This window comes from Ochotona curzoniae, unplaced genomic scaffold, assembly GCF_017591425.1.
Source record: "Ochotona curzoniae isolate NIBS_2020 unplaced genomic scaffold, NIBS_Ocur_1.0 contig_430, whole genome shotgun sequence".
In the NCBI taxonomy this organism is placed as follows: Eukaryota; Metazoa; Chordata; class Mammalia; order Lagomorpha; family Ochotonidae; genus Ochotona; species Ochotona curzoniae.
In genome coordinates this window covers 1,253,268-1,272,705 of record NW_024466219.1, presented here as the reverse complement: position 1 = coordinate 1,272,705, position 19,438 = coordinate 1,253,268, and the positions used below count along the sequence as shown (strand labels likewise).

The 19,438-nt window shown below is 51.0% G+C and overlaps 1 protein-coding gene across 2 annotated transcripts in view; it reads left to right on the top strand.

Annotated features, from left to right (window-relative positions):
• Positions 1–19,438, top strand: part of EDEM3 (ER degradation enhancing alpha-mannosidase like protein 3) — a 58,735-nt gene that overhangs the window by 17,673 nt on the left and 21,624 nt on the right. For both annotated transcript variants that reach the window (XM_040985365.1, XM_040985363.1), the window contains exons 4-11: positions 310–349; positions 5,424–5,536; positions 6,473–6,626; positions 10,922–11,056; positions 13,338–13,443; positions 17,432–17,529; positions 18,601–18,726; positions 18,831–18,914. In XM_040985365.1, the coding sequence (XP_040841299.1) occupies positions 310–349; positions 5,424–5,536; positions 6,473–6,626; positions 10,922–11,056; positions 13,338–13,443; positions 17,432–17,529; positions 18,601–18,726; positions 18,831–18,914 (856 nt within the window). The remainder of the gene's footprint in view (positions 1–309; positions 350–5,423; positions 5,537–6,472; positions 6,627–10,921; positions 11,057–13,337; positions 13,444–17,431; positions 17,530–18,600; positions 18,727–18,830; positions 18,915–19,438) is intronic.

Below are 19,438 nucleotides of genomic sequence, written 5' to 3'. Positions count from 1 at the left end.
CTGGCGCTGGCTGCAGTTGAAAGATTCCCTTAGCTATTACATTGAGCTGCTTTATTCTTTCCTATAATGTTTTTGTGAAATATTAATTTATCCCTTAAAGGAAAATTAGTAAAAATTGAATGTCACTTTTAAAATCCCTCAGCTTTCATATGACTTCAACAATGCATGTAGTCATAAATGCATTCATTCTGGGGTCTTGGGGTTGTTTCTGCGGAGGGGCAGGACCCGACTCAGCGGGGTATCTCCCCGCCTGCTGGGGAGCCTCGAGGACAGCTCTGCCCTGACCGGTCTCCTTGCTTTGTTCCCTAGGTTTTCCCTGACACTCATCGACTCTTTGGACACTCTTGTGGTAGGTTGCTTCTTCCTGCTTTGCCTGGTTTGTTAATTTCACAATTTTGACATGCAAGTGAGATGAATATAATCATTAACACAGTAAGCATGAAATAGAAGCCTTTGGAGTTTAGTGTGCTTTGATCTTGGCTTCTAATAACTGTTGGGTGTTCAGTGGAATCGAGTGGAGTGGTGGAGATGCTGTGATCTCGGCTTCCGTGAGGCAGCGAGTCAACAAGGTTTGCTTTGTTTTACTACGGGTAAAGAGGGTGGAGTTATTGAAAGTAATCCTAGGCCTGGCCTAGTGCCATGGCCTAGCGGCTAAAGTCCTCACCTTGAACGAGCCAGGATCCCATATGGCACTGGTTCTAATTCTGGCAGCTCCACTTCCCATCCACCTCCCTGCTTGTGGCCTGGGAAAGCAGTTGAGGACGGCCCGAGGCCTTGGGACCCTGCACCCGTGTGGGAGACCCGGAGAAAGTTCCTGGCTCCTGGCTTTGGATCGGGCCGCTGCAGTCACTTGGGGAGTGAATCACCGGACGGAAGATCTTCCTCTCTGTCTCTCCTCTTCTCTGTATATCTGCCTTTCCAATAAAAATAAAACAAATATTTAAAAAGGAAAAAAGAAAGCAATCCTAGACAGTACAATTGATATTCTCGTTGCATAAAAACTCGGTGCAGTGATACTGCAAGTTTTCACATTGTGTGTCCGTAAACAGCAGTTTGTTTTTCTCAGTGCGGGGTTTTAGTGCCATGCGACCACTTCCTGGCTGTGCTTCTCAGCCTCTTCTGATACAAAATCATTCAGCTAATTCCTGTTCATAGTGGCCGAGTAGGGACGTTGGACTTGGATATCATGGTTTCTAAGTACGAAGTCATTCCTGTTTTTGCTCTGACATCAAAGTTGGCTCATTTAAGCATTTTCTTTAAGATATAATTCTCATTATTAACATCCCAGGTGCTGATTTCTTTTTAAAAAAGAAAACAAAATCTTTGGGGTAGTGAAAACTTGTGGAATCAGAGTTTTCTCCACAGATTGTCTCTGCTCTTCCTGGGCCTGCCTTCTCGAACCAAGGTCTCCTCCAGTTGCAGCTTGGGAAGGTCACCCAGGGGTTAATTTTCCACCCAATGATTCTGGTGGGGATCTGGAGTGGCTGAGTGTTCTTTGCCTGAAAACTGTGGTTGTTCAGGTCCTTTCTTTATTCATATTTGAAAGGCAAAGAGAGATCAGGTGGGTGCAGGGAACCCACTGAGATGCAGGCCCCACCCTCCAGGGGCCGCTGTTGCTCAAGAAACCGGGATTGAAGCAGCCCGAGCTGTGGAACCCACGGCGTCTTCACGGCCTTCACTGCTGGGCCGCGTGCCTGCCCGTGGACAGCACCTACTGCAAGGTTTCTCACTTCTCTAAGCTGGACCAGGGTTGGAAATTCACACCTTTTTTTCCCCCAGAAGCTAATGGTATACTCAAACTATATTGTAACAGATATTTTAACAGCTGTGAGAAAGATGTAATGTTGTAGGCCTAGGTTTTAGTTTAATAGTCATAGGCTTTCTGCATATAGTAAGAGAAGAGAAAAAGATGCACAGAATATCCTCAAAGACACAGCTTAACAGTGAGAGGGAACTGCGCTGTTTGCTTTTTCACTGCTTAGTACTTTCCTTTTAAAACTGATTCATTTATGTGAAAGGTAGAGCAAGGGAGAGGGAGGGAGGAGAGGGGAAGTGAAGAGAGATGGAGGTAGGGCACTCTTGTGTCTGCTTCCTTTAGTGAGCGGCACAGCCAGGCTGGGCCGGGCTGCAGTTAGGAGTGTGGAGCTCCTGCGTGCCCCCCTCGCATGCAGGTGGCATGGACCACCACCTCAGGCCGCCATGTGCTGGCTCTGCGTGGCAGGGAGCCGGATCCTCCCAGGCCTACACTGCTCTGAGGGAGGGTGCCGGTGTGGCCGGGGTAGCTTCGCTGGCTCCCATTCAGCACCCCATGGCGGCGGGGAGTCTGTGCTGAGCAGAGCTGGCAGGGAAGCCTTGCTTCCTCACTGTATCTCCTTTTCCTTCTCCGCATGGGCAGCACATTCTTAGTTTGTGCTCAGAAGCATGGACTCAGATATTGTGTATGTTTTTAAACAGCAGACATGAAGGAGAAGGCTGCGTCACCTCAGAGTCTGCCTGCTTCTTTTCAGGGCTCACCCTTGCACTGTGGTGTTTTCAGTACAGGATCCCTGGACCAGCAGCCTCAACATTAGCTGGGATTTTTTGGCCCTGTACCACAAAATCCAAAGTTGTGGGCATGAGGCCTCGGGGCGGCTTGAAACAAGACCCCAAGGGATGTAGGCGTGCTGAGTGGGCTGACCTGCTGGATGTGACACGGCACCGTTAGACGCGTGCACCACAGGTCTCCGTGCTGAGTTGGCTGACCTGCTGGATGTGACACGGCACCGTTAGACGCGTGCACCACAGGTCTCCGTGCTGAGTTGGCTGACCTGCTGGATGTGACACGGCACCGTTAGACACGTGCACCACAGGTCTCCGTGCTGAGTGGGCTGACCTGCTGGATGTGACACGGCACCGTTAGACGCGTGCACCACAGGTCTGGCGTGCTGAGTGGGCTGACCTGCTGGATGTGACACGGCACCGTTAGACGCGTGCACCACAGGTCTGGCGTGCTGACGATCTACCTCCCCAGTGAGCTGCCTGAAGGTGCCCAGCGGACTTCCGGCTCCTGACCCGAGGGAGTGCCAGAAGTGACCTTGGCCAGGCATTCAGCTCCCCTGGATCCCTGTTTTCAGAGAATCTAGCTTGTGATTTGAAGGCAGAGTGAGCAGTGGGGGAGAAATGAAGGAGATGATCTTTACCTTCTGACTCTCCACGTAGTTGCAACAGTCAGGACTGGGCCAGAAGGAAGCCAGGAGCCAGGAGCGCAGTGCTGGGGTCTGAGCACTTGGGCCGCAGCCTGCTGCCTTCTCAGTGGCGGCAGCAGCGAGCTGGAGCCCCAGGACTGGAGCAGCACTGGGACAGAGGAGGCTGCTTCCAGGCGGCTGCACCTTGCCTTCAGGTCTCGGTGTCTTACATCTGGTCTGCACGGATTGTAATGCAGCAAAGCACTGAACTTCAAACTTACCTTTAAACTCACCACTACCAGGAAATTTGTAGAGAAAATTGAAGCGAGATGAAGGGAAAGGTGAGGTCTGAGTTCCTCCTGTCTCCTAAGGAGCCTTTAGAGTGGACTTTGTGGCTAAGGGTGGGTGAGAAAGTCTCCCCAACTTGACTTGGTGGTACTGCTGTTTGGATTTTTTTTTTTAAGATTTATTTATTTTTATTACAAAGTCAGATATACAGAGAGGAGGAGAGACAGAGAGGAAGATCTTCCGTCCGGTGATTCACTCCCCAAGTGACTGCAGTGGCCGGTGCTGTGCCGGTCCAAAGACTGGAACCAGGAACCTCTTCTGGATCTCCCATGCGGGTGCAGGGTCCCAAGGTTTTGGGCCGTCCTTGACTGCTTTCCCAGGCCACAAGCAGGGAGGTGGATGGGAAGTGGAGCTGCCAGAATTAGAACCAGTGCCCATATGGGATCCCAGAGCGTTCAAGGCGAGGACTTTAGCCGCTAGGCCATGGCACTGGGCCCTGCTGTTTTTCAGTTGGAGAAGCAAGAAGAAAGCCTGGCTCTTGGTCTCCTCCCCCCACCCCCCATGTTCCACGGGGAGAAGTTCAAGGGAGATGGGCCCAGAGGAGGGTGAGATGGTGGAAGGCTGGCAGGACGCGGTATGTTGCGGAGTGGTCACTGTTCTGGCAGCCCTGGGCTCTGTGCAGGTGGCTGCCTCCGAGCTGGAAAACGGCGGGAGGTCAGTGTGAGAACCTAAATTTGCTTGTAGTTGAAGCAGATACTCGTGTCATGTTTTGTACCAAACTTGAATTCTTAGGATACTCTACAGTTGTGGCTGACCAAGCTCCACATGGCTTTCCTGGAGACAAAACCGAAAGCAGCCTTTACCCTCAGGGAGCTCGTTGAGGACTCGAGGGTCGAGTTGGCAGTCCACACCTGCCTGTGATGGGAGCATTGCCATGTGAGGCGTGCAGTCGCGTGAGGCACATCAGCATGTGGAACATGTGCCAGGCACTGCTGTCTAGCTCCTGAGAGCACAGTGCCCTGAGGCAGGATGCCCCTCCTGTTCGCAGGTGCAGAGAGGGAAGTGGGTGGCCAGGGTCGCCCATGTTGACAGGGACAGTCTGTCTCCCCTCCTCAGCGCACGGACGTCTTGGGCAGCTGTGGTTCATGGGCAGCCGGGCACGCCCTGAGCAGTCTTGTTCTAGGCAGCTGGTGGTTTTCAAGCAGAAACCCAGGCCCAGTGGCGTCGCCCCTGAACTCTGGGTTAGAGGTTATGTACAGGTTGAGGGGGACGAGGCCCAGAGGAGGGTGAGATGGCCAAAGGCTGGCGGGACACGGTGTGTCTGGTCTCAGATCCTGGGTTAGATGGTAGAATCTTCCATGGGTTTTACATACGTCTGCTCGGGAAATCTGAACTTGTTTCAACTGCAGTGCTTTGGGATGGTCCTGATGGCCCTGACATGATACCCAGACTCCGTTTCACTTTGGAAACAAAATCCCGCTGATGCCTGTGTGTGTCTGAGAAGCGGGTGTGTGGGGCCAGCACAGGCTATGCCTCTGAGATGCTGGTGTCTGTGTCAGGTGCCGTCTTGAGTCTGCCCCACCGGTTTCCACCATCCACTTTCCTGCTGGTGAGCCTGGAGGGCGGTGGAGGACAGCCACGGACCTGAGCTCCTGCGCCCCTGGAGGAGACGGGGAGTTCTGGGACCCAGGGCTGGTTTCCACCTGCTTGAGCCCTGGCTGTTGTAGCCCGTGGGGAGTGAGCCAGAGGAGGTCTGTTTCTCACTGACTCTGCCACTCTGCCTTTCAAATGAGTGAATCTTCAAAGATGAAGAGTAGCAACATGCTGTAGAGTATCATTAGGCATTTGGTTTTTTTTTTTTTAACTTCAAACATTTTCACATTTTTTTTTGTTCTGTTTGGGTCACTGTTTATAAATATGTTGTTGCTTTTTCACTTGGTGGAAAAGAACTTCATGATTTTCTTCTCTTAGGTATTAAATAAAACAAAAGAGTTTGAAGATGCGGTGAAAAAAGTTCTGAGAGACGTTAACTTGGATAATGATGTGGTTGTGTCAGTGTTTGAAACAAACATCCGAGTTCTTGGGTAAGTAAGTAATTCTGATGCTACTCTTGTGACAGAAGATCAGAGTGCACTGCTGTCTCTTGATAGTGTTAAAGAAGCTTAGCTTGGGGAAGCTGGGCATGGGGCAGCCAGAGGTGCAAGCTTGGGGAAGCTGAGCACGGGGCAGCCAGAGGTGCAAGCTTGGGGAAGCTGGGCACGGGGCAGCCAGAGGTGCAAGCTTGGGGAAGCTGGGCACGGGGCAGCCAGAGGTGCAAGCTTGGGGAAGCTGGGCACGGGGCAGCCAGAGGTGCAAGCTTGGGGAACAGCAGTAGAGCTCAGTCAAGAGCAGTCTGGGTGCAGAGCTGAGCCCTGCGCGTCGCCGACAGCACGGGCTTTGGTAACCCAGAGTGTAGCCACAGACCTCTCGGCAAGCTCCATGCAACCGAATTCATGGTAAGGCCACTCAGGGAAGCAATTTGAAATGTCAGAAAATTTGGAATTATAGCATTTATTAATTCAAGTTTCAGCTTTATTCCATTCCTTTTTTTTCTGTTACTGTAACTTGGTTGTTTTTGTCAAATGAGTCTTTGTTCAGTTAGATGCAAGACGATTAACACTGCTTTTCACAGGATTCATTCATGTGTTAGCATCTAACAGAATGAGAAGTTTATTGGCGATAAAGACTCTATGGTAATGACATGTTAAGGTCGGAGTTTTGTTCAGACACATATTTGTTAAATGTGCCGCTGGTGTCCTGGCTGTACAGAGAATGCCCAGGCCTGGATCGGGCATTAGGACGTGGCACCTGCTTTCACAGCCTGGGTGGCCACTTTGCCTGGAACGAGAGGCCGGGGTTGTGGGTAGAAGAAGCCTTCAGGTTTAAACTGCAGCCGTTGCTATAATCTTTGCTTATGTACGTGGGAGTGTTGTCCTTGCTGTGTCTGAGCTGTGGCCCGTGTTCTGTCCTTGTGACCGCAGGGGCCTCCTGGGGGGACACTCCCTGGCCCTCATGCTGAAGGAGAAGGGGGAATACATGCAGTGGTACAGCGGCGAGCTCCTGCACATGGCCACGCAGCTGGGCTACAAGCTCCTCCCGGCCTTCAACACCACCAGCGGCCTGCCCTACCCCAGAGTGAGTGACTGCAAATTCGGCTGTCTTCCTGGGCGGGTTTTTGGGGTGAATATGTGTCCCAGGCGGGGGACAGATGCCCCAGAGCCTTATAGGTTTGAGCAGAGGGAGACAAGGTTCCTTTTCCTGTGCCTTTACTGGCTGGCTGGCTTCTGCTGCAGCGCCGGGCGAGGACTCGGCGCAGAGCTGTGGCAAGAAGTGCAGGTGCAGCTGTGAGCGATAGGCAGAAGGGCCCATGCTGTGGGGTGCCCAGCATCGCATCCTCCGGGCAAGCAGAACTGGGTGTGGTGGGTGCGTGCACGGAGGTCCCTTCCTGGGGGCTTTGTGCTGAGCTGAGGGCGGGCACGGGGCTCTTCAGGAGCTGAAAAGAAGTGGTGAAGTTGCCAAGAGCCGCCCTCCACCCTGCGCCCTCTACCCTCCGCCCCCGCCCCCTGCCCTCTGACCTCCACCCTCTGCCCTGCGCCCCGCGTTCCATGCCCTCCGCCCTCCTGTGTGTGGACCTCCCACTGTTTACACCTTGACCCTGGTGGACCGCACAGTGATTTTCAGTTGCTTCCTTTTGTTGTTTTTCATCATTGTACCATGTTTAATAAACATTTTATAGAATGTTGAGACTTTAAAAATAATGAGGAAAGCCCTTTATTCTGGTGGCACGAAAGGATGCTGCTGTGTTCTTAAATTCAAGGAATGGAGACTGACTGAGCCTGGAGTTTAGAGGTCAGATAACATGCGTACAGTGTAAGGAAGGAGTTAAAGAAGCTCTGATTGTAGTTTTCAAAATGATCAATTAAAAGAACATTTTAGAAACCACAAATGAAGAGCTACTTACGCCTATGGAAGAAGACAGTAAAGGATGTTTGCCATCAGGGAATTTATAGGAGGACCATGAATTACCTGTCAGTCAGTGACGTAACCACTGTAACTACACGGCTGGCACTAAAATCGCTGACACGATTTAAGGTTTGTTTGTTTGAAAGGCAGAGTTAGAGAAGGATCTTCCATCTGCTGCTTTACTTTGCAAATGGCTGTGACAGCCAGAGCTGGGCTGGTCCGGAGCCGGGAGCCAGGAGCATCTTCCAGGTCTCCCACAATCCTCCACTGCTTCTGAGGTGCACCCACGGCCGAGACTCGAGCCTGTGTTTCTGTGGGAGCCAGCACTGTAGGCGGCGGCTTCCATTACTGTGCCACAGCACTGGTCCCTAGGTGGTGTTTTTTGGGAAAGATTTATTTATGTGTTTGAAATGCAGAGTGGCAGCAAGAAAGAGAATATGTCTGCCACCTGCTAGTTCACATCTCCAGATGTTCACAGCGGCTAATGAGAAGCCAGGAGCCTAGAATTCCATGTGGCTCTCCTGGATCTTGGGCCGTCATCTGTCTTTGCAGGCACTTTAGCAGGGAGCCGTTAGAGGAGCCAGGCCATGAGCTGGCGCCTGGCTGAGAATCTGCCTTACTGGGCAGTGGTTTGCTGCGCTGGGGTGCCCGAGGGTCAGTCTTCAGACTCTGATTAACGTACCTTCTCACATACCGTCTCCTTAAAGTTCTGTCTACAGAACATAGGCTTGGTATGGTTCTCTTACGATTTATGCGTACTTTAAGGAGTTTTTTTCAGTGTAGCAAATAGATAATGCTGATAACTTCCATGTAGGTAACGTGTCCTTACTAGTGAAAGGAGATGCTTTTTCAAACCCAAGAAGAGCCACATCCCAGATTCCTTCCAGAGTGAAGTGCTTGTTATGCTCCGGGTGTGTTCTGTCCAGCCCTGCAGTAGGAAGGGCAGAGGGGCTCCTGGTGGGAGCAGCCGCTGCAGCAAGGAGAGGTCCCAGCAGCCCCCGCGCCCGCCGCTTGCAAACAGTGTCATCGAGAGGAAGGGAGCCTGTTGGCCAGTTACTGTGTCGGTGTCGGCAAAGACATGTCCCCCCAAAAGCCCTGGGCACTGGCTCCTGTCTGGTGGAGGTGGCCGTGTCCACATGAGACAGAAATGCATCTGAGAGTTGTTGAAGGGGTGGGCGTTTGAGACCAACAGTTCAGGAATGTCTGGGTTCAACTTCTGGCCCCCACTCCCAATTCCAGCTTCCTACTAATACCCCCTGGGTGGCAGTAAGCAATGGCACAGAGAGCTGGGCCCCTACCGCCCTGGGAAAGCTCGAGCTGCCGCCTCCTGGTCCGGCCTCAGCTCCTGTGGGCATCTGGGGAGGTGGGGGGAACCAGCCCTGGGAGAGCTTACTCGCTCGCTCAAATAAGTGAAAATAGAGAACTTTTTTTTAAAGGGGGGGGGCTTAATAACTCCTGTAGATATCTGACTGAAACGATGGTAATGTGGACAGTTGCGTGGAAGAACACTTTTTATGTGATTTTGTAGCTGTCGTCTTGGTGTGGTGAGGGCTGTGCACCTGTCAGACATTCTGAAGTGCTGAAGCCACGATGACTGGGAGACTGCCCTGGTGCTGACAGGGAAGGGGGTAGAAGATGCCCTCTGCATAGGGCCTGCCTTAGCTCCCAGCTACTGCCAAGCCAGTGAGAACCTCTCAGCTTAAGCTGGTGGCACTGTCGCTGGTCCCGCTGGCTTGACCCTTGTGTTGCAGTGTCATTCATCTTCTGTCTGTTTTACTCTGTCTGGATTTTAAGTTCCTTGAGAGCAAGACAGATTGGTTTCTTTCTTTTTTTTTTTTTTTGTACCTTATCACAATATTCACCATAGAGTAGGTTACTAATAAATAATTATTGACCAGTTAATTGTGAGCTAATCTGGGGCTGGTGTTGTGGCGTGGAGGGTTTAGTCATCACTTCAACACTGGCATCCCAAATAGGAACTCTGCTTCTGGCCCAGAATCCTGGTGCATACCTAGGAAGGCAGCAGGAGCCGGCAGAAGCCGTTGGGCCCTGCCAGCCCGGGGAGGCCAGGACGCATGGAGTGCCCGGTGCCTGGCTTCGGCCTGCCCTGGGGGAGGGGTGAACCAGCAGATGGATGATGACCTTTTTTTTTTTTTTAAGATTTATTTATTTTTATTGGAAAGTATATTTACAGACAAGAGAGACAGAAAAAGATCTTCCATCCTCTGGTTCACTCCCCAGGTGGCTGCAACAGATGGAGTTGAGCTGATCCGAAGCCAGGAGCCATTAGCTTCCTTCAGGTCTTCCAGGCGGGTGCACAGTTCCACAGTTTTGGGCCATCCTTGACTGCTTTCCCAGGCCACAAGCAGGGAGCTGGGTGGGAAGTGGAGCAGCTGGGACGTGAACATGGACATGGCTCCAGCGCCCACAGGGATCCTGGTGCCTGCAATGTGAGGACTTCAGCCACTGGGCCACCGTGCTGCCAAGTCTCTGTCTCGACCTCTCTGCATTGCAAAGAAATAAATCTTTTTTAAAAAATAGAACAAAATAGAAATATTTTTATTGTTGTTTGTTGCAAATATTTATAAAAGTTACTTATATTTTAGTCGAATTTGTATAATCAAAATCTTTATTTCTGAAGATTGCTTTAGTCTAAGTTCACTGTTTTTTCTAAGAATGTTCCTTTGAGAGGCAGAGAGATGGACAGAGACCTGCCGCCTGCTCATTCGTGTCCCACTGTCCAGGGTCTGCCCATGGTCCATCACCGCCTGCTGCTTCCTGGGGTACCAAGGCAGGGAGTCAGGAACTGAAGGTGGGAGCCCACTCACGCTCAGCACGCTGGCAGCGGCTCGTTTGTGTAGGCGTGCTTAGAATCTGGTGGTTAGACACTGTTGAGCTAATAGGCAGGCAGCTGACTTCTGCAGAGAAGTTGAAATTAAATTTATGTGAGTTTCCTTCTGTAAGAGCTTGAATAATAACTGGCCTGAGAATTTACCTGTGATGTTTTGAATTAGATTATTTTGCTAATTTTCTAAATTCTTGATATCAGCTTTCTTTTTGGTTTCTTGGCTTGCTGGAAAACATTCTTCATGTAACCGGTTTCTGCTGTTTGATATTTTAGATAGTCTGGGTTTTTACTGCTGTTATTTTCTGGTTATATTTGAATACAAGAAATAAGCCTCTTTGAGAAGTGCAAGGTTTTCCTTGTGTTCTTAGCTTGGTAGTAAGGGTAATGTGATAACTGTATTTCACAATTTTTAAAACATTTCCAATACCAACTATATAAGTTTTTCTTCTCTGTGTAGAGTTACTTAATACAGTGTGTTTGGTACAAATTCTCACGATGCCTACTTTCTGGAGAGGCTGTCCAGCCTGGTGTTTGTAGCCACTGGTACAGGCTGTCTCGGGAACGGATGATGGCAGTGCCGCAGTGCTGAGCACGGACTAACACTCCTCTTTGTGCTTAGATCAATTTAAAGTTTGGCATCAGGAAACCCGAAGCTCGGACGGGCGCTGAGACCGACACCTGTACGGCCTGTGCGGGCACTTTGATCCTGGAGTTTGCTGCTTTGAGTCGGTTCACCGGAGCAACGATCTTTGAGGTTTGCTTTCATGGACTTTGATCTCTGGGTGCCGGGTGTGTCCCGTGTGCGTCGGCTGCGTGTCGCCCTCCTCATGGAAGATTACGGTCATTGTCGTGAGCTTGCTGTCATCGTGTCGGGTGAGGCTGTGTCGCGCGTGCATCGGCTGCGTGTCGGCCTCCTCCTGACCTTGTTGTCATTCCATCACGTGGCCCTTCATGGCCAGAGACAGAAAAGTTGCTGTGAGGTAGCCATATGAAATATTTTGCATTTTGCTCACAAGCTGTAAAATTAATTTTTAGGTTTATGCTTGGGACACTTTTTAGCCATCTTAGTGAATTTGGTGGCTCCTTGCTGTCATGTAGTCTTACACATAACACTGACACTTCCAGATCGACTGCTGGCTTCCGAAACCTTCACCAATCTCTGAACGCTTCTGTCTTTGGTTGGGAATATAATCTGTAAATGGGTTGACCTAAAGGAGATGTCACTCATTTTCTAAAGGACATGATATCCCTGGGTAGAGCTTGTTACGGACTAGCTATGTGCTTTATTTAAAAAAAGAATTTGAGTTAAGCATAGCATTGGAGTACAGTAGGAACACAGAACTCTGTCTTTTCAACAAGTGACTTAGGTGAACTCTTAGTCATTGCACAGAGTCCACAAACATCGGGGTACTTAGCATTGCAGACGCTGGACCTGAGTGTAAATAAAGTTAGACGATGTTTGTGGGGGCGTGTCTGTGGTTGTGCGTAGGGAGGTGTAGGGGTGTCGAGGTGTTGGGGGCTGTGTCTGTACGGGTGTATTCAGATGGCGTGAGGACAGATTCCTAGTTGGGCTGGTCCGTCCTGTCACCCTGACGTACCTGCACCGTGCCTGCTGCTGTCGCCTCTGAATCGTCGTGCAGGCACACCAGCACGCATCCCGCTTAGGATGGAGTGCAGGCCTGACGCTGCTGCTGTTTGCAGGCAGGAGCCTGAGCTGAGCGAGGCCGCTGGGAAATGAGCCGCAGCAGGGTTACAGCTTGGGTCTCTCTGAATTCAAAGCCTGTTCTCTTGTGTTCTGAAGTTCTTGAGACCTGCTGAAGCCTTCCGACGTTTAGTTTGGAACAAACGTTGTCAACTGATGCAGCTGACAAGTAGAGCCTCCATCTTACCTGACGCGGGTTGGGCAGACAGCAGGCCGTGACTCTAACACAGGCTTCCTGTTTCTGGCACAGCCCTGCTCAGGTGTGGCACTTGCTGTGCTGCTGCAACCTGGGACATTCACAGCACTTGGGTCCAAGCAGCAGGATGGCCGAGTTCTGGTAGTAACTCCATTTTAAACCTGAGTAAAGCTGATTCCACTAGATCTCTAGTCTTACTTACCAAACAAGAGCAGGGAGAAATAGAATCCTCATGAAGCCTCTTGGCTCTGAATTTCTGCCATTGGAAAATATTTTTGTTTTTTTAGATAAATAGGTTGAATCAAGAACTAAGACTGTCATACATAGCTGTGTTCTCAGCTCCCTGAAGTGGCCTTTGTGAGTGCTGCTTGCCGCATGCTGTCACGGGCTAGGCAGATCACACTTGGGAACCACGGATCGCATTAAAAATCGCTTAAATGTAGTATGCAGTGGGGAAAAAAGACGAAAGACAAAAAAATATGCATGCCGTCCTAGTTACATATCTGACATTCTCACACATTCAGCCCAGCCGACTTGCTGAGCACTCTTGGGCAGAGTTGCGTACTGCTGCCAACCTCCAGCAGGGACACGCTTGGAGCTGACTTGGGTCTTCTTGAGTGTGGGGTGCTGTTGCAGGGTCTCCATAGCAGCATGTGTAACTGCATGAGCAGTCAGTCCAGCCTGTGAGCGTGGGCTGGGGCCGTGGGAGGAGGGCCTGTGTGAGCGTGGGCTGGGGCCGTGGGAGGAGGGCCTGTGTGAGCGTGGGCTGGGGCCGTGGGAGGAGGACCTGTGTGAGCGTGGGCTGGGGCCGTGGGAGGAGGGCCTGTGTGAGCGTGGGCTGGGGCCGTGGGAGGAGGGCCTGTGTGAGCGTGGGCTGGGGCCATGGGACACGCGACTGTGTGAGCGTGGGCTGGGGCCGTGGGAGGAGGGCCTGTGTGAGCGTGGGCTGGGGCCGTGGGAAGGGTAGACAAGAGTCATGGCACCAGATTTGACTTACAGTAATTTACATTAGAAATGGTTGTATTAGGAATTTTACTAAGTTCTTAAATATTTTGAGCCTTTGGTTTTTTATTTCTTTCCTATTTTCCAAAAACATGAAGGTCCTTAAGAATACTTTTTTTTTTCCTTCCCATCTAGGAGTATGCAAGAAAAGCTCTAGATTTTCTGTGGGAAAAAAGACAACGAAGCAGCAACTTGGTGGGAGTGACTATCAATATTCATACAGGAGACTGGGTTCGCAAAGGTGCGTACACTGGGCTTGTCAAGTCACCGTTCACTCCTCCACATCTGTCGGAATAATGGGAGCCAGCATGTGGCATGATGGGTAAAGCTTCCAGGTGTGACCCTGGCATTCCTGATGGGGTCAGTTTGTCTCTGCTGTTGTGCTTCCATTTCAGCTCCTGCTGGCTTTGGCATGGCCCCGCTCTGGCTCTTGGTGCCATTTGGAGAATGGACCAATGGATGGAGAGCTCTCTCTCCCCCACCTCCCTTTCCATCTCTCTTTGTAACTCTGTGAAGGAATCAGATTTAAGAAATAATAGTAATGGGGATATGATAAGATGCAGTTCCCCCCAGGCTCGCTACGGTTTGGGTTATGTGTCACCCTTTCTGTGCGGGATTGGTGCTGTCTTTCCCTTGCTCAGCGTGGAGGTGTATTGGCATGGAATGTGGACGGAACACTGGGCCTTGTGTGGGCGAGGGGCAGATGGGCGTCTGTGTTGACTGGCGTAAGCAGCCTTCCTAAGAGTTCTGCACCTCCCGCAGCAGCGACTGGCACCCAGTGGGCAGCGTGTTGCTGGCTGTGTGCTCTCGGGCCAGATGTGGGCCTCTGTGTGTATGTGTGTCTCTTCTGGCACAAAGTAGCTGTGGCGCGGGGTGGCGCCCTGGGGTGAGTACTCGCTGTGTGGTGTGAGTCCCTGCTGTCCAGTTCCAGTTCCTGGGGGGCAGCCCTAGGAAGGCCCCGTGCACTGACCCAGCTTGAGGTCAGCCTCCTGGCTTCCATGTGGCTCCGTGCTGGCTGTTCCGGCTGTTGGAGGAGTGGACCAGCGGGTGCCCGATGTCTGTCCCTCTATCTGTCTCTCTGCCAAACAGAATGAAATTAAAATAATGCAGTTTTAATTCTGGAAATCTAGCCTAGTAATACCAAATGTAGAAAATTACTTTTTTTCGAAGGTGTTCATCATGTAACTCTTTATAGTAATGGAAAACTCAAAAACAGCCTCAGTGACTAGTGAGGAAAGAGCAGGGGCTGCTGGGGGCGTAGCACACTGCGGCACGCTTCCCGATGAGCTGGTTCACATCCAGCTTCCCTCCACTTCTGGTCCAGCTCCCAGCATAGGGTCTGGACAAGCGCTGGAGGCTGGCTTAATGACTAGAAAGAAGCCTGTGCCTCAGATAGGCCCACCTCTGGCCTCTGCAGCCATTTTTTTAAATAAATACCAGATGGAAGATATCTCTCTCTCAAATCTGCCTTTCAAATAAAAATAAATAAATCTTATTTTTATAAAAAAGCAGCTGTGCAGCCAGCTTGGAGCTGGTGGGCATGCAGATGCAGATCTTCGGTCTTATGTGATCTTTTTTTTTCTTTTAAGATTAATTTATTTTTATTGCAAAGTCAGATCTATAGAGAGAGGAGGACAGAGAAAGGAAGATCTTCCGTCCGATGGTTTATTCCCCAAGTGACCGCAACAGCCAGATCTGTGCTTATCCAAAGCCAGGAGCCAGCAGCTTTTTCCCGGTCTCCCATGCGGGCGCAGGGTCCCAAGGCTTTGGGCCATCCTCGACTGCTCTCCCAGGCCACAGGCAGGGAGCTGGATGGGAAGCGGGTCCTCCAGGACACGAACCAGTGCGGTTCCTCCTGTGATCTTCACTGCTGGCCATGTGCCTGCTCCCGAAGAATGGCATTTTTTCCCTTTGAACATATCAAATATTTACCATTTCCAGTATTGCATATTTTTATTTCTGAGTTTTATCTTTGGTTTCTGAAACATCTCGGAATCCTGGCTTCAAAATTTAGCAGTTGTTTTTTATTTTTGATCCACTTTGGGCTTCATGTTTGAATTAGCTCATCATATTTACTGTAATCCTTGACGGGTGACACGGCAGCTCATCCCTGGCCCATGCCAGTAAGTGCCACGGAGAGGGTCCCACCACCGGGGCAGCGTAACGGCCAGTGTGCCCTTCACTCAAGCCTGGGCTCCTGGCCCTGTGACCCACACCTGCAAACCTCTCACTGAGATAAAACCTTTCCTTTCTTTGTATTTTTTCATACTTGTATAAAGTATACACACTGGAGCGTACTTCCCACGTTCTCTTTCCTTCCTTTGTTCCCCTCATTGTATTTATTTATTTAGGTTTATTTTATTAGAGTATAAGATATATAGAGGACAGGAGAGACAGAGAGGAAGATCTTCCATCCGATGATTCACTCCCCAAGCGGCCGCAACGGCTGGAGCTGAGCCGATCCATTACCAGGAGCCAGGAATCTCTTCTGGGTCTCTCACGCGGGTGTAGGGTCCCAAGGCTTTGGGCCGTCCTTGACTGCTTTCCCAGGCCACAAGCAGGCAGCTGAGTGGGAAGTGGAGCAGCTGGGAATAGAACCAGTGCCCATATGGGATCCTGGTGCATTCAAGGAGAGGACTTTGGCTGCCGGTCACTGTGCCGGGCCCAGTTCTGCCTAATGTTTATAAGAATTTATTTTCATTTCACTTCAAAATCATAAGATTCACACCATCAGGTGAGATATCAGCACGTAGCAGATGGACGTCTTGTCTCCGTCCCTGGATTTGTCGGGTTAGATCCTGTGCCTCCTGACTCGGGCTGTAGCCTGAGGCTCTCTCACCTGTCTAACCTCTCTTCTCTCCCGGCCTCCCTGCCAACCTGCCTGCCTCCCTCCCTCCCTCCCTCTCTCCCTTCCTTCTTTCTTTCTCTCTTGAAGATGTATTCACTTTTATTGTAATGTCAGATTCAGAGAGAAGGAGATACAGAGAGAAAGGTCCTCCATCCACTGATTCACTTCCCAGTGGCAACAGTGGCCACAGCTGATCTGTCCTCTACTGCTTTCCCAGGTCACAGGGTGGGAAGTGGGGAGCTGGGACACGAACCAGCGTCCACATGGGATCCAGGTACATGCTAGGTGAGAACTCTAGCCACTAGGCTACTGCCCCAGCCTGTTTTTTTCTTTATTTCTTTGCTTTTTGTTTTGTTTTGTTTTTAAACAATCATGCCTGGATGCTTAGAGACTATGATTTACTTGATTGTAAGTATGGCTTGGGTATAGAAGTTTCCAGGATTCTAATTAGAGTATTTTAATTTTTAAGGATGTATTTGTTTGAAAGAGTTGGAGAGAGAGGGGAAGGAACAGGGAAAAAGTTGTTCTGTCTGCTGCTTGGTTCTCCAGATGGCCCCCATGACTCCGGCTTAGACAGGCGAGCCAGGAGCGTCAGCTGGTCTCCCCACTAGCAGGGTGTCCCTGGGCGGCAGGGCCTAAGCACTTGACTGTCTCTCACTGCTTTCCCAAGTGCATTAGCAGGGAGCAGGATTGGAAGTGGAGCATCTGGGACTCAAGCTGCTGCCACAAGAGATGCCAGTATTGCAGATGGCAGCTTCGATCACCTCGCCCTGGTGCCAGTCCCAGCATTGCAGTTGGTTGTGCCTCAGCAGACCCCATGTTTGGAGACCTGCTGGAGCAGAGGTCTGGTGTCTGCTCTGGACCCTGTCCCAGCAGAGCTCCGGCTGGTCTCTCCCACTGGTCACCCTCTGCCCTGCTCATGGTGCCTGCCCTCTGCCCTGCTCATAGTGCCCGCCCTGGTCTCTCAGAGATTTATCAGTTGTTTCTGTTTCTTGTTTTGGTGCTCCGGTCTTGGTCGTGTCTCCCTGCCTGGCAGGCCCGGAGCTTGGGTTCTTCCTGGACAGGGTCAGATGCTCATTGAAGTGCCTTCCCAAGAAAAACTGGTAAAACTTAGAGCGACTGTATTCAATGCAGTGTTGTCAACAAGGTGCTGTTGTCCATCTGTGAATGTTTGTGCCCTGCTCAGATGCTTCTTGCCTCGACCTGCCAGGGCCAGCGTGCAGGGGCCAGCGTGCCGGAGCCAGTGTGCCAGGGCCAGCGTACCTGGACCAGCCTGCCGGGACCAGTGTGCCTGGGCCAGCATGCCAGGGCCAGCCTGCCACTTCTTCCTCTGTGAAGAACTCAGGGCCTGACTAACCAGGCTTCCTGGCCTGTTTTTCAGACAGCGGCGTTGGAGCAGGTATCGACTCATACTATGAGTATCTGCTGAAGGCCTATGTCCTGCTGGGGGACGACAGCTTCCTGGAAAGGTTTAATACAGTAAGTTGGTCTTGTTTGTGCTAACCTCATGGCCAGTCTCATCTTAGTCCAGGTTTTGATAGGAACCCAGTTATTGGAAATACACCTTAAATTAGTTCATTTGTAAGTGTGTGGTTGTATGTGAGTGCGTTTTTTAAACAGTGTTCCTTCATGGTACTAGGCATAAACGGGTTGAAAGCTGCATACGTTAAAAAATATTAGTTTACAAAGTAGGGTTTCTTTAGTCTTATATAAAAAATTTTCTAAATGTTCCAATAAATGATTTGCAGATGGGAACTTTACTAATCTTCCCCCTCAGTTGGAATCCTGGCGCTCTGACCTAGGCCCGCGCCTGCCTGTGCTTGGGTCTGTGGGACTTGGGAGGCGTGAGCTGTGACTGTTGAGCTCATGAAACTAATGTAGCTGACTTCAGCTACCAGTTCACCCATGTTATGTATGTGCTGGTCCATCCCTGTTGTGTATGTGCTGGTCCATCCCTGTTATGTATGTGCCGGTCCATCCCTGTTATGTATGTGCCGGTTCATCCATGTTATGTATGTGCAATAGTGAGATCTTGTGGTTAAAAGTACAGGAAGTTTCCTGACTTACATGTTAGTCTTACCACCTTCTGGTGTTGTGACTTTGGGCTGGTAACCAGCTGTATTTATCCTGTTTCTTATATGTGAAATGGGACACTAGCCTACTCACAGGGTTACTGAGAGGTTAAATAAGGATCTTGGCCTTACCATGCATGGCAAGTGCCCAGTGATAACAATTCAATAACAAATGAACAGCAACAAAGAAGCTGTTAGAACTCCTGAGGAATCATCCACTGATTCCTGGGAGACTGTCAGGTCGTGGTGAGATGCTTTTGGCGGAGTGGGGCAGATGCTGTCCTGTGGGGACCTGACCAGTGCCTACTCTCAGGACAGACTGCGGGGTGGTTGGGTCGCAGAAGTCAGCTGTATGTCAGCTGCGAGGGGACCACACGACGGGGCCCCGGGCTGCAGCTGCTCCTGCCCGGCCAGAGTCAGGCAGTCCTCCTAGTCCATGAGGGGACGTGCACCCCAGGAAGGCTGCTGTGCTTTGCAGCACTACGACGCCATCATGCGGTACATCAGCCAGCCCCCACTGCTACTGGACGTACACATCCACAAGCCCATGCTGAACGCGCGCAGCTGGATGGACGCCCTGCTGGCCTTCTTCCCCGGTTTGCAGGTACGGGGACTCCAGGCGTGCGTCTGCCTCCTCGGCAGCTGTCTGGGTGGACGCGGATGCAGTCATTCCCCGGCGTCTCAGATGACCCTGTGGTTGACTTCTAGGTCTTGAAGGGGGATATCAGGCCTGCTATTGAAACTCATGAGATGCTGTATCAGGTGATTAAAAAGCACAACTTCCTCCCGGAGGTAAGTGACAGTCTTACTGTGCACCTGCTGCAAGTGTGCACTTCGACCTTGTCTCTGATTGGACAGCTCACCTTTCTGTGGCTCGGGCAGCATTGCCCGTGTTTCTGCTTTGCTTCCTGATTTGGGTTATGCTGGTCCTGGTTGCATGTAAGGAAAGCTGTGCAGCTAGGGGTCCTCCCCTCATCTATGCCACTGGGTAGTCCCCGTCCTCAAGGGGAGGGCCGCTCACTTGTTACCCTTGGAGGCTTGCTGAGTGAAAACAGTACAGGAGCCTTTGCCGGCCACGCCCTCCTGGAAGGCAGAGCAATGCCCCGTGTCCCCTGGTGGCCAGGGAGGAGTCAGCCTGGTGTTCCTGCCACACCCTGCAGAGCCGCCCTGGGGTGCTCAGTGCCCTCCGCTGGGCAGGACCAGGCACTGCAGAACCTTTACCTGATGCTTTCAGATGACAGCCATCACAGTGAGACTTATTTGGATTCCGTAGTATTTGCTTGCATCTTTTTTTCTAAAATCCAGCTAGCTCCATC